The following is a 17,444-nucleotide window of genomic DNA, read 5'->3' as shown; positions in this document are numbered from 1 at the left end:
ATTTTTTTTTTTAAATCACTTCACCAATATATTTTTAGGTTTCAGGATTTTTTATTTCTAAGCTTTGTTTAAGGATGATTCTCAACTATGTTATAAAATATATAACAAAATGATTTGATATACAATTTTGTTTTATGCAATATGTGTGTAAATGTGTGTCCATAAACTGGTTTTCCCATTAAACACAGTGTATCTATACTGTATCTAATTTGCATATTAATGTGTTGCTGTTGGGACAGCATGTTGAAAAAACAATTGTCATAATGGGAGTAATAAATGACCAGATTTTCATAATATCTAATAATTCATAACAAAATAGATATATAATTTATTTTCCTATTCAATTGTTATGTCTCCCAAAATGCATAATAAACATAATTTTAGTCCTGTGTCCTCTACAGTGGACATGTATGAAATGATGTCCTGTTTCATAACAGGAAGTCATATTTGAATTTGAAAACCCATAACATTTTCCTGAGATGTTGCTTTATGACAAACAATTTGAAAATTATTCAGATTTAAATGAAAATTACAAAATATAATCATATTTCCATAAGGATGTAAAATATTTCACTAAATTAAATTTAGCCATCTTTAAAGACCCAGGAGAGGGTGTGGTCATGGAGAAACTTCCAATCATTTAGTATCTCTATAATATCTATAACATTTCTTACTTTTTACAAGGCCTGCCTATCTTAAGTCATTTGCCCCTTCTCTTCAGTAAAAATGTAGTAAAGAAGCTAAACTTTTCTGCTTTTATGTTTGTTGAAGTTGATCACACTTCCATCTGTTTTCATTCCATCATTGATACATAAACAGAATAAACAGCAACATCACCAACTGCAAGGTTGTTAATTCATAACTGTGATGATTATATCCAAATGCATATTCAGATTCCAAAGGCATAAATAAATGACACGATGGCCTTTTGTTCTCTAATATTTTTATTTACAGCGTACATTCGTGACAATATGAAATATTAAGTGTGCCATTGTTACATGGTTACAAAAAAGATTGTTGTTATCTTTCATCCTTACATTACAAACATTATTACCTTAATGTGATGAGTTTTTTACTATTAGTTTTAATGATAATATCACATGCTGCACTATATGACTTTGTATCATCTATTTTGTGATATCACACAGTTCCACTGATCCATAAACTCTAAACCCAGCATAGAGAGGCTGAGTGAATGTGGTCTGGACTCTGTGAATGAGGGTCCTTGTGTCAGAGACGCTGTAGAAGGAGAGAGTTCCTGCACTGTGATCCACATACACTCCTATTCTAGAGGAGCTGGAGACCTGAGGAAGCTCAGTCTCTGTGTAGTTGTGACAGAATGAGTAGTTGCAGTAACTGGAGGGAAAGCTATATAAACTCCAGGACTGATCATTATATCCAAATGCACATTCATCACCCCGTCCCTTCCTGCTGATGCTCTTATATGACACTGATATACACACTCCTCTCCCACTCCACTCAACCTCCCAGTAACAGCGTCCACACACTCTCTCTCTACACAACACCTGAGTCAAACTATCAAATCTGTCTGGATGATCAGGATATGACTGGTCCGTGTTAGTTTCAGTAATCATTCTGTTCTCCTCAGACAAACAAAGGTATGTATTCGCTGTGTTCTCATCCAGCGTGAACCGACGGAAATCTGAAAGAGATAAAACACATAAGCTGCTTCTAAATCTGATTATTGCCATCAGATGGCAATGTGTGTGTGTATGTTGCCATTTTTACTTACACTGTATAAACTCCTCCCTTTTCTTGGGTTCAGGGGTGGGTATAGACTCGATGTATTTTACTATAAAAACCAACAGAAACTATAAGTTTTATATTAAAGAAAAGAGAACATATTTATGTAATTCCATATATATTTTATGCATGAATGGTTTTTGCATGATGCTTGACATATTAAATGAATGATCCAGTGCATTACCCATATCAGATATTTTTTCTATCTCCTCTCTGCAGAAATGCTCGAATTTCTCTCTCAGATGAGACACAGATTTGCTAACATCATCATAAGAGAGACGAGAACTGACAGTGATGCTGGGTGAGTCTGTAGATCCAGGAGGAACAGAGAGAGACTGGAAACTCTACACAGACAAAAGAGAAACACCAGCTAAAGACACAAACATTTGATAGAAACACAATCTCTGTACAACACGCTCTTCCCTTCCTAAAGAACACTGTCCTGTTCATCAGATCAGTTACCTGGAGAAAATGGATGTGATCGTCTGTGTGTGAAAGCTGCTCCAGCTCATCATTTCTCCTCCTCAGACCTTCGATCTCCTGCTCCAGTCGCTTCAGTTGTTCTTCAGTTCTACTCACTGCAGCCTTTTCCTGATCTCTGATCAGCTGTGTCACCTCAGAGCGGCTTCTCTCAATGGAGCGGATCAGATCAGTAAAGATCCTCTCACTGTCCTCCACTGCTGCCTGTGCAGAGTGCTGTTAGGACACACAGAGAGAGAAGCATCAGAATCAGTCCATTCACTCAGCTCTTACTGCTGCCTCACACAGCCTGTTCCCCACAGTGGGCTTCAGTGGGACTGAAAGAGCTCCAGCACTGGCTCCTCACTGACTGACTGGAGGAGAGTCCTAACTGAGTCTCAAACAGCTCTTCAGCAGCCAGCAGTTGTTCTTCTGATCAAAACTCACCTTGTGAGACTCTACAGCCTCTCTCAGCTCATCGAGCTCCTTCTGTCTCTCCTGGATTCTCTGGCGGAATTTTCTCTGTGTCTCTTTCAGCTGCCTCTGTTGGGAAAGTTTGTTGTTCAGCATATGTATCTAACCAATGAGTTTGAAAACGTAAATGGATTTTTAAAAATGATTGTATTTATTTTGTTTGTTAATCTTACAAATCAATTTAAGAATTTAAGTGTTAGTATATAACTGCTTTTCTGATATGAGACACTATTATTTAGATTTTACTTTATATTCATTTCCCATAGTGCATGGTAAACAAAACAAAAATATATACATATATATCAAATATATCTGTATATATATAAAACATTTATAATAACAATTATAATAATTCATCATGCTGCAATTATGTTTGCTTTAGAGTATCCATTCATACCTGTTTCTCAGTCCTCTCTGCTGCAGCTGATACAGTCTCATGGTTTTTGTGTTCATCCATTGTACACAGATAACATATACAGTGTTCATCAGTGAGACAGTAAATCTCCAGGAGTTTATCATGTTGAGGGCAGATCATCTCCTGCAGTCGCCCAGTGGCGTCCATTAGATTGTGTCTCTTACCTTTGAAGAGATTCTCATGTTGTTCAAGATGATTTTGACAGTAAGAGTTCAGACACACCAGACAGGACTTGATGGCTTTGTTTTTGTCCCCAGTACAGACGTCACACCCTACATCTCCAGATCCAGAGTAACACTGAGCAGGACGAACATCTTGTAGTTTTGTCTTCTTGAGTTTCTCCACCACTTCAGCCAGCATGGTGTTTTTACCTAAAACAGGTCTTGGAGTGAAGGTCTGTCTGCACTGAGGACAGCTGTAGACCCCCTTCTTATCATCCTGATCCAAGCAGCTTGTAATACAGCTCATACAGTAACTGTGTCCACAGGGAATGGTCACTGGATCTTTCAGTAGATCCAAACAGATTGAACAGCTGAACTCATCCTGAGCCAAAGAAACATTAGAGACTGCCATTTTACTGCACAAACTATAACACACACACGGTATAACCCGTAGAAATAGAAAAAAACACACACAAAACTGCTGAATCCCACACCCAGACTACGAAGGAAGTAGTGAACAGTTTCACTTTCGCTGAACTGAAATAGGAGTGGCCAAGAGAGGGAAGAAGAGAGGGAAAGCAGGAGAGAGAGAGAGAGAGAGAGAGAGAGCTGGTGAGATGTTTCAACTTGTTTCTGTTGAAAATGTTTCTGTTGAAAGTATGTTTGTGTAAAAAGTTGATCTCTTATGTAACGTTGCAATGTAACGCTCTGCTGCCCTCTACTGACCACAAATACTAATGTTGACTCTCAAAATATTTCCTCTGACTCTTTACTAACTGTCCCTACAACAAGTCTGTTAATCATTTTATTGTATTATTACATATGTCTCGTGACAATTTATAAAATTATATTTAATGTACAAATAAATAATTGTAGCATAGTTTCTTACTTTTATAACAGTTGCATGTGATAACTTTATTAAATAATGTCCATGATACATTTTAAATTCTTGTCTCATCACAGTATTTCTTGTCTTGTCAGTTAGAAAGAGTTTTAAAAGCATTCAGAATATTTGGTAGAGTACCAGTGAAAGTTACGAAAGAAGAATGAAACAGACACACACTTATATATAAATCAGAATCAGCTTTATTCGCCAAGTGTGCGCAAACACACAAGGAATTTATTGTGGTTTTTAAGAAGCTCTTGGTACATACACGCATTCATACATATATATGTCTATTCTAAAATCATGTCCAGGTAGAGTATGAACAACCAGTGGGTTTAGGGTGAAGTGTGGAAGAGGAATGTGTTACCATTGAGCTCTAAATAAGTACTCTTAATGGCAGGCCAACAGAGCAGGATTGACCTTGTCTGTGACTGGTCAAAGTCACTGTGGTTAAAATAAATGATTAATGGCTTACTATAAACCTGTTGAGGCAAAATGAGAAGATCCAAAGTTGCAGTGACAGAAGCAACAATTTGAGACTCAACTGTCAAAATTATTTCTGCAAAACCTCTATTTTCATTCAAGTAAATGACTCTGTGTCACTGTTGAACCCACTGTTGTTTAATAAATGTTCAATATTTTAAGAGAAAGAGGAAGTTCTAAATACACTCAATGAATATACGTATTAATATATGATTGACAGAAACACACCAAAATGCCTCTCATGCTTCTATTTTTTTTATTTACATTAAGCAAGTAAGTCAATTATATCCACATAGCAAGTATTATTTCTACTATTGGTGTCGATGATAATATTTCCACATTATCTTTTTGTTCTAGTCTGTCTTTATAAACATTAATGTGACTAAACTATGATTTACACACTAACAAAATCTCATGTTATTTCACTGACAGGAGTTCAGATAGTGTATTGATTTCATACTCCAAATCAACATTTCACTGATACTGATTTACCATTGACCTCAAACATGATTCTTTGTACCATAAATACAGTTCAATTCACACAGTTTGACTTTTGAAATGTGTGATCCAAATAATGGATACATTCTAAAACCTGGACAGAGAGGCTGAGTGAATGTGGTCTGGACTCTGTGAATGAGGGTCATTGTGTCAGAGACACTGAAGAAAGACAGAGTTCCTGCACTGAGATCCACATACACTCCTATTCTAGAGGAGCTGGAGACCTCAGGGAGTTCAGTCTGTTTGTTACTGTACCAGAATGAGCAGCTGGAGTCAGAGCAGTACAAACACCAGGACTGATTGTTATGCCCAAATCCAGACTCATTTCCCCAACCCTTTTTACTGATGCTCTTATATGACACTGATATACTCACCCCACCACTCCACTCCACCTCCCAGTAACAGCGTCCACACACACTCTCTCTACACAACACCTGAGAAAGACCATCAAATCTGTCTGGATGATCAGGATACGGCTGGACTTTGTCAGTATATGTAATCACTCTGTTCCCTTCAGACAGACAAATGTTTTTATTCACCGTATTTATATCCTGAGTGAATTGATGTGAATCTGAAGGAAATTAACACATAATCTGCATAAGGAAATATACATTTAAATATTAATATAGCCTACAACAACTTCTGGATATTATTGTTTTAAACATATATTAACATTGAGGTATTAAAAAGGTTTTGATTGCAAGTTAGATAATTCTGATTATCAGAGGGTAAATCTAGTTTTACATTGTGTAAAAAATGCATGTGTGTGTATTGTATATTAACTTACATTGCAGAAACTCCTCTCTGGTCTTGGGCTCAGAAGACGAAAATATCTCAATGAATGTTACTATGGAATAACAAATTAAAGTACAGAGATCATAATTGTACATACTGTAATGTACATACAGTACATGTAACTATTCTATATTCATCTTTGTTATCTTTACATATTTACATTATATTTGTAAATATAATGAAACTTAAACTTAAACTTAATTCTGAGAGTACATGAACGATCCAGTACTTACGTTTACCACATATCATTTCTATCTCCTCTCTGCAGATATGCTCCAGTTTCTCTCTCAGATGAGAAACAGATTTACCAACATCATTAAAAAAGAGACGAGAACTGACAGTGATGCTGGCTGAGTCTGTAGTTCCAGGACCAGGAGGAACAGAAAGAGACTGGAAACTCTACACAGACACAAAGACACAAGAGAAACACCAGCTAAAAACACAAAAACATTTGATAGAAACACAATATCTGTACATGCTCTTCCCTTCCTAAAGACCACTGTCCTGTTCATCAGATCTCTGTTACCTGGAGGAAGTGGATGTGATCGTCTGTGTGTGGAAGCTGTTCCAGCTCAGCGTTTCTCTTCCTCAGATCTTCAATCTCCTGCTCCAGTCGCTTCAGTTGTTCTTCAGCTCTACTCACTGCAGCCTTTTCCTGATCTCTGATCAGCTGTGTCACCTCAGAGCGGCTTCTCTCAATGGAGTGGATCAGATCAGTAAAGATCCTCTCACTGTCCTCCACTGCTGCCTGTGCAGAGCGCTGTTAGGACACACAGAGAGAGAAGCATCAGAATCAGTCCATTCACTCAGCTCTTACTGCTGCCTCACACAGCCTGTTCCCCACAGTGGGACCAGTGGGACTGAAAGAGCTCCAGCACTGGCTCCTCACTGACTGACTGGAAGAGAGTCCTAACTGAGTCTCAAACAGCTCTTCAGCAGCCAGCAGTTGTTCTTCTGATCAAAACTCACCTTGTGAGACTCTACAGCCTCTCTCAGCTCATCGAGCTCCTTCTGTCTCTCCTGGATTCTCTGCTGGTATTTTCCCTGCATTTCCTCCAACTTTCTCTGTTGGGTTAGTTTTTGTTGTTCAGTATATGTGTTTTTAATCTAATAACTTTTAAACTTAAAATACATTTGAGTTTATTTTTTTAATTGTTAATCTTACAAATCAGTTTAAGTGTATTGAAGTTATTGTTACAAATCTTTTGACATCAGCCATTATTAATTAGATGTTAGTTAAATATTATCCTAATTTTCAGAGTTGTGGATGTTTACTAGAAAACACATGGTACTGCATGATAAATAAAACCCTTCAGGATAATATATTTTCAGATTTATCACACTGCAGTTGATATTATATTAATATTTGCATTGGAATTCTAATATCAGTTCATACCTGTTTCTCAGGCCTCTCTGCTGAAGCTGACACAGTCTCGTGGTTTTTGTGTTCATCTACCAAACACATATAACATATACACTGCTGATCAGTACGACAGAAAATCTCCAGCAGTTTCTCATGTTGAGGGCAGATCATCTCATGCAGTCGTCCAGTGGCTTCCATTAGATTGTGTCTCTTCCCTCTAAAGAAAGTCTGATGTTGTTCAAGATGATTTTGACAATAAGAGTTCAGACAGTCCAGACAGGACTTGATGGCTTTGTTTTTGTCCCCAGTACAGACATCACACCCTACATCTCCAGATCCAGAGTAACACTGAGCAGGACTAACATCCTGTAGTTTTGTCTTCTTGAGTTTCTCCACCACTTCAGCCAGCATGGTGTTTTTACCTAAAACAGGTCTTGGAGTGATGGTCTGTCTGCACTGAGGACAGCTGTAGACTCCCTTCTGATCCCAGCAGCCTGTAATACAGTTCATACAGTAACTGTGTCCACAGGTAAGGGTCACTGGATCCTTCAGTAAATCCAGACAGATTGAACAGCTGAACTCATCCGGAGCCAAAACAACACTAATTCCGCCATTTTACTGAACACAGACACAGTAGTTCACCAACAGAAACAGTAAAGCACAAAGAAACATGAGACAAAATTTCACTGCCAACCTGAGCAGGAAGAAAATAGATTAGTATTTTATGACAGTAAAGGTAGGTGTGCCGGATGGAATAAAGTTCAAACGGGGAAATGTATGAGCAACCTTTGCTCTTTTAGATTATTTTGAGCAGTCTGTGAAGAAGAACCTCAATTAATGTACTGGTTATACTACAGATTCTCTGCACTTCATTTAATAAAGTTTTAACTATTAATTACAAAATGTATTATTGCATATTTAAAATTACTCACAAACACCAATTCTGGGATGTTTGTGTTGTTATATTGCATCGTTTTTTGGTCTCTATTCTATCTTTTGTTCTTTGTATTATGATAGGCCTATATGTAGTTTTATTTAGCACTAGTCATCCAGATATTGGTAAGTTTTTTATTTTTTGGTGTGTGTATGAAGTAATTTCCCCTCAAGATCTGGAATGAGGAAGTGCCCTAGCAGAACAACAGATAGTTCATTACATTAATATGAACATGTTCTACTAACATCTGACGGCCAGACAGTGTCCAAATACATCCTGTCTTAATTTTGAACAATATATCAATCTTTTTATAATTTAGAACCTATGAAATTTAAAATTTAGATTTTACTTTTTTTCTTTTTTAAATAAACGCCACTGTTTAGATAAATTGGCATCAAATGCAATGAAAATGACGAGTAAAATTATTTTGGAGAGCACTTTTTGAATTCCCAGTTTATTAATGATACTTATGTGAGGTTTTTCATCTATAGCCTCACGGTGGCGTCAGTTTACCGTCACACGGCCCTTCACAATCCAAGTGAAATTCACACAGGCACCGGCCCGTCAGGAGCGCGTATGTGGGGAAAGTGGGCGCGAGCGTGCTGGAGGAGTTCGCTCGCGCCGCGGCTCAGGAACAAGGAACTTCGACGCTCAACTGTCCAGCAAGACCCATCAACGCCAAACTGGTCATGTTTCTTTAGCCCTAGCCAACGAAACACCTGGAATATCTCGTCAGGTACGTTCATCTGTCGGTAACCTGTGGAAATAGAAACAGTTATAGGTGTTTAATCGGGTTTTACGGATTTTGTAAACGTGTTAGCTGGTTAGCAGGTAGGAATGAGAGCGAACCTGTTTCCTCAGGTCTACTCACCTCTTCCCAGCGGAAATAACCATGTATACAGACTTTAACGCTGAATTTGCTGAGAAAATTATAATTGAAAGTTTAATTTGAGATGTTAATCTGTCACACAGGTGAATTTTAAAGTGTGCCCCTCACCTGAGGGAAGGGATTCCACCTCAGATTAAAGATCTTCCCTTTAGCCTGTTTTTATATAACTTATATATATATATTTTTTTTTTGGTAACGTTAATAGATGATATTTTTTTTTCGTATTATGTTTTGTCAGTTTGATTATGTTTGACAGGGAAAGCTAATTTCGTGACATTTGGCATTGATGTGTCATTGTTTGAAGTGTGTATATGACATAATGATACAGATTTATGTCATAAACGGAGGTAAAATGACAAGGAAATTACTAATTTTATGTCACATATAGGGGGAAATGATAATTGTCAGTTTATATGTACTGCCATGCAGTTTAACGCTGAATTTAAATGTCCTTACAGAGTTTAAATCCTGGATTAAAATCTATATAACAGCACTTTCAATTGTCATGTTGACAGGAGGACAGTATGTGAGTGATTGTGTTTGAGATAATGAGGTGTGTGTGTGTTTGGGTGGAGCGTCTGTCACATGCTTTGCTCTTACATTGTCTTTTTAAACTTTTTGTGAATTTTTGTGTTATTTATTCGATTAACTGAAGCACTGGCTTTGTGCTCACTGACATTCTTGCCATTCATTAAAAGTTTTCCCATGACATAAAAATACCTTGTGAATGAAACTTGGTTGGTATTCTAGTCCAAAAACATGAAAGAAAGCTTTGATCTTTCTCCAGGTTTCCCAAGGTCATGGGAAACTTGGAAAAGTCATGTGGAAATTAACAAAATTGTTAGTGTCTCATGTGTAGGGATTATACATTTGTCTAGTTATTTTATTGGTTAGAAATTGTGTTTGAGAATTATTGTTTCCTTATAAAATTTTATATAAAGATACAGTAATCATGAATTACTAAAAAGTCTTGGAAAAAGTCACAGAAATTCATTGGTCAAAAATGGAGGAACCTTTTCTTTTCCTCTTTCTTTTCTTTTATCTCTCTGCATGCTAAAATCCCATTCTCAGACACTTCACCGCAGGGTTTACTCTTCCTGATGTCATCACTCATTGGATCAGGCTTGTGTTAGGTAAGCCAGTGTTTAGTTGCTGAGTTCAGCTGTCTCTGGTTAAGCAGCATGCCAGCATGGGGTATCAGAGATTTCCTTTGATGCTGTGCTTTAGTTATAAGGACGGAATGACAATCAGTTGTTCAAAGACAGTTCCGCGGATTTTATTTAGAGATTTATTATACTTTTTTGATTTTTTTCTAAACATAAAATCAATTTGGCATTTACAGTTGGTTATTGCCAATCAGCATTTCCTTTAAAATATGACATTAAATGTGCCATGTCCTGTTTAGTGTCTGGTGCTGAAGGGAAATTCTATGTAAACTCAATAAACAAGTATGTTACCAACCATTAACATTAATAAAAACATAAACATTTCCATTATTTCAGCATAAGCACATGGAGAACTGAATCTAGATTTATTAACATGGTTATGTTTTGTTTTGTGTAATATTGTCATGTTTGGCATAGTTGAATGTATATGGTGTGTGTTTAAAGTTGTCACCTGTAAAAAAAAAAAAAAAAAAAAAAAGGCCACTGAATCTGCTTTGTATAATTTACGTGACCTCATAATTGTGTCTCAGTCAGGATGAGTTGCTCAAAGGGATAGTTCACCCAAAAATGAAAATTCTGTCATTAATTACTCACCCTCATGTTGTTCCAAATTCATAAGACCTCTGTTCATCTTCGGAACACAAATTAAGATATTTTTGATGGAATCTGAGAGCTCTCAGACCCTCTAAGGGTGAGTAATTAATGACAGAATTTTCAATTTTGGGTGAACTAACCCTTCAAGTCAAAGACACCTGAGTGTGGATGTTTGCTGTGTGCTGAAGTTTATATACTGTACCCTGAAGCAAATTTTTCTGTTTCAAAATCCCGGTTTCTCCATAGTGGTGCATGTTTTGAACTCGCAGGAAGGAGATTTTGCTTCATGTTTGTGTTTGTGCACATTACACACAATACTGTGTTAAAATGAGAAGATGAGAAATTAGAGGCTAAATTTGCAGGTTTATATAGAAAAGAGGTCATTCAGACGGTCATGAGAGTAGTTGTTTAGGTGAAAGATTTTTTTTTTTTTTTCAGTATTGCTTTCCATTTTATTAGTCTTTATTATCAATTAAATTAACAAGCCAGTTTAATGACATCACATTCCAGGAAGTGACAATGTTTTTGGTTGTAAAATCAACAGCATAAATTTGATTACATTTTTGATTTTTAAGTTAATTGTATTTTTTCAATTTAATTATTATTATCTTTTTTTTCTGAATCAAAGAGGAAACCGAATGACATTGCATGGCCAACCATTTATTAGTTAATCTGCAGTCATTTGCCGCAACACTGCCTTGACTTTGCAATCTCAGAAAAATTCAATGCAGTTATCATTCATTGATATTTCTTATAAAATATCTCTCTCTTTCTCCTTTAGCTGATTCCATATCAACCAACAGACCTCACCATGCTCTACTCCTGCTATTGACCTTTGACCTCTGACAGCAATGGCAGACCGCACAGTGGCTCCAGGTCACACGTTCATAGAGGTGGAGTATGACTACGAATATAAATCCAAAGACAGCTTGATCACCATTAAACAGGGGGAAAGTTACCTGCTTGTGAAGAAGGCCAATGAAGACTGGTGGCAGGTGCGCAAGGATGAGGCCAGTAAGCCCTTCTATGTCCCAGCACAGTATGTGCGGGAGGTGCGACGGGCTCTGATGCCCCCTCCTAAACCCCTCAGTGCAGCAGGCCGAGGAGGGACCGGACCCATTCGACCATCTGGCCTGGATATTCAGCGGCCAGATGACAATAAAAAGAGCCCGTGTCCCTCTCCCTCCGGCAGTGCTTTACTGCCGCCCAGGGATGACAAAGGCAGCCCGGGCAGCCCGACGGCGCTGGTCCCCCCCACACAAATGAACACTTCACCTGGCTCACTTCCTCGTTCCAGAGCTGGGTCCCCAAGTCGCAAAGTAGTTGGGGAGAAAGATAAAGAGCTAGAGAAGAGCAGTCGAGGACTGGAAAAATATGCAATTCATGAAGAGTTTGCCAGAGAGGGAGGTGGCCTGAATAAGAACCGAAATGATTCAGAATCCGGGGATGATCTCAGCAGCGGTTCAACCGATAACCTGCAGGTGAGAATCACTTGTAAACCCACTCGTTAAAGGTGAAGTTATTCAGTTTCTGTGCTATTGGTGTCACCTAGCAGAATTAAAAAAAAAAAAAGCTTGTTTGCGAACGCTCTTTACACTCATCACACCCTATCACTCAATATCTTACTTTTTTATCTCGGGCTTGACTGTAAAGAGTTAACGTGAAGCAAAAAAATTACTTTAACTTGGCTGTTGAGAAGAAGCTCCACAATTTTAGTGTCTCAATTAAAAGACAAATACTCACAATACAAATTTTTCCATTTCGTAAAAGTACTGTCAATGTTTACACTTTAAAAAAAAAAAATTTAACCCGTTGTCTGTCTGTGTATTTTGTCAAGTTTTCAAATTTTTGCTTGCATTTCTGCAACTCCGCAACCAAATTTAAATTTATTTTCCCATGCACACTGGCTGAACACCATCTGGCTCAGCCTGCTACAGTAGCTGCGCTCTAAACTCTCGCTATTAGTTGATCTGGAAGGTGACTGATGGATCTTAGCAGGTCGCTCTGAATCAGAATCCGCTTTATTCGCCAAGTGTGCGCAAACACACAAGGAATTTGTTTTAATGGTGCAATGGCATTTTTTATGGAATTTGTTTTAATGGTGGAAAATGTTTTATTGGTGCTTGGGAGGCTCAGTGTTTCCCCTTTCAGGGGAAATAAGGCCCATGCATGGCATATTTATAGTAGACAATGAACAATAAACTGGATGAAGAAAATTAATTTTGGCCTAAAAAATCTTACAAATTTAGGTTTAGTTTATTTTACAAATTTTCTGTTTTTTAAAAAGAGATTTAAGAAAAGCGTACACACTTACGATCTGTTTGATACACACAATCACATAGACAAACACATTCTTGTAGGATACTGTATTGGACTCTTGTTTTGCCATAGTTACTCTTCAGTTTGTTTGTTTTTTAAGTCATTGCTCTCTTTCATTCTCTTCTCTCTCTGTCACACTCCCTCCTTTCCCTGAAGCTCTTATTTTTATCTTCTCCTCCCACTGTTTTTCTGTCTTATCTTTCTGCTGTGTCATCACAGCATTTCTGCTAAACGGCAAATATTTGCTGTTGTGTCATCATGGCATGTGTAGGATGGCGTGCCGTGAATGCTTTGTTTTTAATGCTTACTCACACAGATACACTATCGTTTGAAAAACTTCTAATTGACAAGGATGCATTCAACTGATAAGAAGTGACAGTAAAGACCTTTTAAATAAATGCTGTTCTTTTAAACTTTATATTCATCAGAGAATCCCAAAACATACACTATATTGCCAAACGTATTGGGTCACCCCCTTCTTATGAACATGTTTGACTACTTTAGTAATTTCTATGAGTACAAATCTTAATGTTAAAGCATATAATGATATTCTAGGGAATTGTGTGCTTCTAATTTTATAGCAACAGTTTGGACAGGACCCTTTTCTATTCTAACATGACAGTGCCTCTGTGTATAAGGCACAGTTCAAAAAGACATGATTGATTTGGTCAGTGTGGAAGAACTTGACTGGTCTGCAGAAAGCCAAGTAATAATCCCAGCTGAACTCCTCTGGTGTGACTTTATATGCAGACCTTCAGCCAAAAACTCATCACCAAACACCAATGACTTGACACTATAAGGACAAAAGTGTTGGGACACCCCCTTCTTTAGAACAGAAAAAGGCACTAACAAAACTGTAGCAACAAAGATGGAAACATAATTCATGTATTTAAAAAGTGTATTTCCATCTCTGTTGCAACAGTTTTGGACGTGTCTAAAATGACTGTACCTTTATGTACAAGTCATTGGTGTTTGGTGATGAGTTTTTGGCTCAAGATCTGCATTTAAAGTCACACCAGAGGTGTTCAGCTGGGATCAGGACTTGGCTTTCTGCAGACCAGATCAGTCTTGGGTGTTACAAGGGTACTTGTGAACTGGGGCTGATTGCAGACTGGTCATAACTATTTTTATTCAGTTATGAAAGCTAGACTGATCTTATTTGTATTGGAAAAGTAAGACTGATAACCACTTCGCAACTGCTAGCAAGTTTTGTATAGTATTTTTTTTCTTTACTCTTTACTAAACTATCTAAAAAGGGTAATATTTTATGTAATTGAGGTCTGAGATGTGGGAATGGTGAAGAGAGAGAGGGCAAACATTTTATATTTTAAGTATAATTATCCAATATTGCCTTAAATAACCTGCATAGCACTTCATCTTTTATAACATGGGATTTTGACCAAATATATTCAATCTTGATTTTTACAAAATGTTGCAAAAAGATGTTTGTTTATTTTTGGTGTAAAATTACAGTTTTGTACATATAAGGTAATACAAAATATTTTTAAAAATACCTGGAAGTATCTACAAATGAGCATGTAAAACAAATATATATTTAAAAAAAAGTCCATGTGGAGCATGCCCCAGGGGTCAGTGGACTTTTGCGTCCATTAATTTTTTGTTTTTTAACCCAGAAATGAAATACGGAAAATGCGGTTTCTTCTTTAATGGTTCAAACACTGATGAATAAAATAAGCAAGCACAAACAGATTTTCATTATTCAAAATTCAGATTTCATTAAATATCATAAAAATATGACTTTTTTTTTCATGTATATAGGCTAAATCAGAGGTGGGTAGAGTACTCAAAAACTGTACTCAAGTAAAAGTAAAAGTACTTCTAGAAATATTTACTCAAGTAAAAGTAAAAGTAATAGTCTGAATAGTTACTTGAGTAAGAGTAAAAAAGTATCGGATAAAAAAACTACTCAAGTAGTTAGTTACTAGTTACTTTGGATCATATAGGTACTGAATATAGTCTATTTTTATTTAGATGTATAGATTACATTTATGTAATGTGTATGTGTATACACACACACACACACACACACACACTGCCGTTCAAAATATATATATATATATATATATATATATATATATATATATATTAGTGATGTATGTCTCGAGACCGGTCTCGAGACCACTTTTACGTGGTCTCGGTCTTGTCACGGCCTTGACGGTCTTTGGTCTTGGTCTCGGACCTCTCGGTCTTGTCAAGTCTCGCTGTCTTAGACCGTCATAGTGGTCGGGGATTTACACGCCAGTGATGCGCGGGTTGATCCAAAATGAGCGGGTGCCCGCGGTCACCCGCGGTTACGAGTCATCCAAAAATATTTTTAATGATATTCGGGTCGCGGTCGGTCAGGGTCGTTTGAAATAAAGATGCCAATTAAACCTTTGTAATTTATATAGTTCTAGTATTTATATTCAACTAACTGTTGAATAAATGCGGACGTGGGACAAAATTCCCGATTTCCCAACACGTTGAACTGAGCAATGCCATTGTATAATTTGAATAGGTTACTTTTAAGCGCATATAGCTCAGTAATGTCAGTTTTATGTATTTTCTGAGAGGGGGTGGGATTTTTGTTGGGAAAGGGGGGAGAGCCGCACACTTCGATTAGACTGGATAAACACATGCAGCATCTTAATTAAGAAAATGAAACGAAATAAATGAATAAATCAAGCCTATATTACATAACACTATATCAGCATTCAGAAAAAGAACAGTTTGCGCTACTAAGGGCTTTCACACTTTTCCAAAAGCCGTTTTCTCATGTTTCTTCTTTCAATACTAAATCAAAAAACGAATGGACGAATGATATACGGATTGGGTTGTTTATTTACCCGCGCATCACTGCTACACGCTCAAAAAAAAAAAAAACTACACGCTCTAGAATCTTTGGTATCCACGACAACACAACGTTTGATAATGCAACATTAATATTTTGCGCCCTTCAAATCAAATGCAACCAATCACATGCATGTATTTATTTATTTATTTTATTTTTTTGCGACAGCCATTGACATTGACATATGACATTGACTGTCAAACATTAGGCCTAATCCAAGTTTATAATTGTGTATCTTTAATTTGATGTTACAATTTCATCTACACATTAAGTATAATTTCAATTGGTTACATATTTCTCATTCTTTAGACAGTTGTTGGAGGAGCAAGATGGTGTTGGGGGTGTTTGATGTTTTGTCAGATGAACCAGTCAGTAACAGTAATGTCAGTCCTCAACAGTATACAAAAGTTAAGGGAGTCTCAATCCTCTAATAGTGCAGTAACAGCCGTCATACAATTGCTACACATAGTTGATCTCACCCAGTCTGAAAAAACATTTACAGTGAGCTCAGTCACACACATGACATGGTCTGTCTCTGTATTGCTCTGCCTGTAGTTGAAGTAATACCGTCTAATATGTATTGAATGTAAACCCTAGTATGCTGCTGTTCATACAAGTTATTGCGTAGCTTCAACACTAGTCTGTTTTTTTTTTCTCCGGTCTCGACTTGGTATCGGTCTTGGTCTCGACTTGGTCTTGGTCTTGACATGGTCTGTCTTGGTCTTGGTCTTGTCTTGGTCTCGATACCTTCTGGTCTTGGTAGTGTCTTGGTCTCGGTTTAGGCGGTCTTGACTACAAGTCTAATATATATATATATATATTAGGGCCGGGACTCGATTAAAAAAATTAATCTAATTAATTAGAGGCTTTGTAATTAATTAATCGAAATTAATCGCATTTTAATCGCATATAAATATTTGACCTGAGAACAGTGAGAAGTAAGTTTTTTTATATGGATTTTTAAATTTCCCATCCACAGGGCCAACCAAAGCGGTCTCATCAGCTTCTTTGTCCATGTTCACTGTGGTTTGTTTTTGGCTGTTTCTCAATATGCGTTCTTCAGCGATCTTGCGTCCTTGTGTTCTCGTTCTACGCCATCATTAACCGTCGAAGTTCAGTTCCAATTCTCAGGAACGCAAGTACAGAGGATGCATGAAAGTGCCCGCATATGTTCTTGAAACTGAGGATGCATCGAGTGCAGACTTGAGAGAATCGAGCCGTTAGAAATCCCAGAAAACGCTGTGGGTGGCCAGTGTACGGAAGCCTGTAAGCTTTAAAGTCGCTCTCACAAATACTTAACGGCTCTTCAAGTTGAAAGTAAACATTTATCGTTTTGTTTTGGTTAATTTTAATAAAGTTATAAGACCCGGAGAAAGTCTGCATTTTTATTGGC

At 37.2% G+C, this 17,444-nt stretch overlaps 3 protein-coding genes across 10 annotated transcripts in view; 1 reads left to right on the top strand and 2 right to left on the bottom strand.

Moving 5' to 3' along the window:
* Window positions 1–923: 923 nt before the first annotated feature.
* On the bottom strand, window positions 924–3,917 carry LOC306846659 (tripartite motif-containing protein 16-like). The gene is made up of 6 exons (XM_079380193.1): window positions 3,095–3,917; window positions 2,671–2,766; window positions 2,227–2,460; window positions 1,949–2,108; window positions 1,754–1,813; window positions 924–1,663 (listed from the first exon to the last, which is right to left on the bottom strand). The coding sequence occupies exons 1-6, from the start codon at window positions 3,683–3,685 to the stop codon at window positions 1,128–1,130; spliced, it is 1,677 nt and encodes a 558-aa protein (XP_079236319.1). The 5' UTR covers window positions 3,686–3,917; the 3' UTR covers window positions 924–1,127.
* A 1,225-nt stretch (window positions 3,918–5,142) lies between these two features.
* LOC306845786 (E3 ubiquitin-protein ligase TRIM16-like) lies at window positions 5,143–7,913 on the bottom strand (the record flags this gene model as incomplete). The annotated part of the gene is made up of 6 exons (XM_079378769.1): window positions 5,143–5,711; window positions 5,928–5,987; window positions 6,169–6,334; window positions 6,462–6,695; window positions 6,905–7,000; window positions 7,332–7,913. Coding segments are annotated over 6 exons (1,707 nt in total), but the record flags the coding sequence as incomplete, so codon positions are not given.
* An 847-nt stretch (window positions 7,914–8,760) lies between these two features.
* The window catches only part of LOC306846653 (rho GTPase-activating protein 12-like), a 35,820-nt gene continuing 27,136 nt past the window's right edge, over window positions 8,761–17,444 (top strand). For 3 of the 8 annotated variants that reach the window (XM_079380176.1, XM_079380174.1, XM_079380172.1), the window contains exons 1-2: window positions 8,811–8,968; window positions 11,663–12,362. In XM_079380176.1, the coding sequence (XP_079236302.1) occupies window positions 11,733–12,362 (630 nt within the window). In that variant the 5' untranslated portion in view covers window positions 8,811–8,968; window positions 11,663–11,732. Of the gene's footprint in view, window positions 8,969–10,192; window positions 10,255–11,662; window positions 12,363–17,444 lie in introns of all 8 variants that reach the window. The other 5 variants (XM_079380175.1, XM_079380173.1, XM_079380178.1 and 2 more) reach the window with 4 other exon arrangements.

The sequence above is a fragment of the Barbus barbus genome (assembly GCF_936440315.1).
Source record: "Barbus barbus genome assembly, chromosome: 26".
Lineage (NCBI taxonomy): Eukaryota > Metazoa > Chordata > Actinopteri > Cypriniformes > Cyprinidae > Barbus > Barbus barbus.
Note: the sequence above shows the minus strand (reverse complement) of the source record. Positions and strands in the feature narration are given on the sequence as shown.

Bases quoted from the DNA above. Each gene is read 5' to 3' on its own strand.
- LOC306846659 (XM_079380193.1), bottom strand. From the start codon at position 3,685: ATGGCAGTCTCTAATGTTTCTTTGGCTCAGGATGAGTTCAGCTGTTCA. The intron at 2,767-3,094 runs GTATGAATGGAT...CTTTCCCAACAG, and splicing joins CAGAGAGGACTGAGAAACAG to AGGCAGCTGAAAGAGACACA. The intron at 1,664-1,753 runs GTAAGTAAAAAT...TATCTCTTTCAG, and splicing joins AAGGGAGGAGTTTATACAGT to ATTTCCGTCGGTTCACGCTG.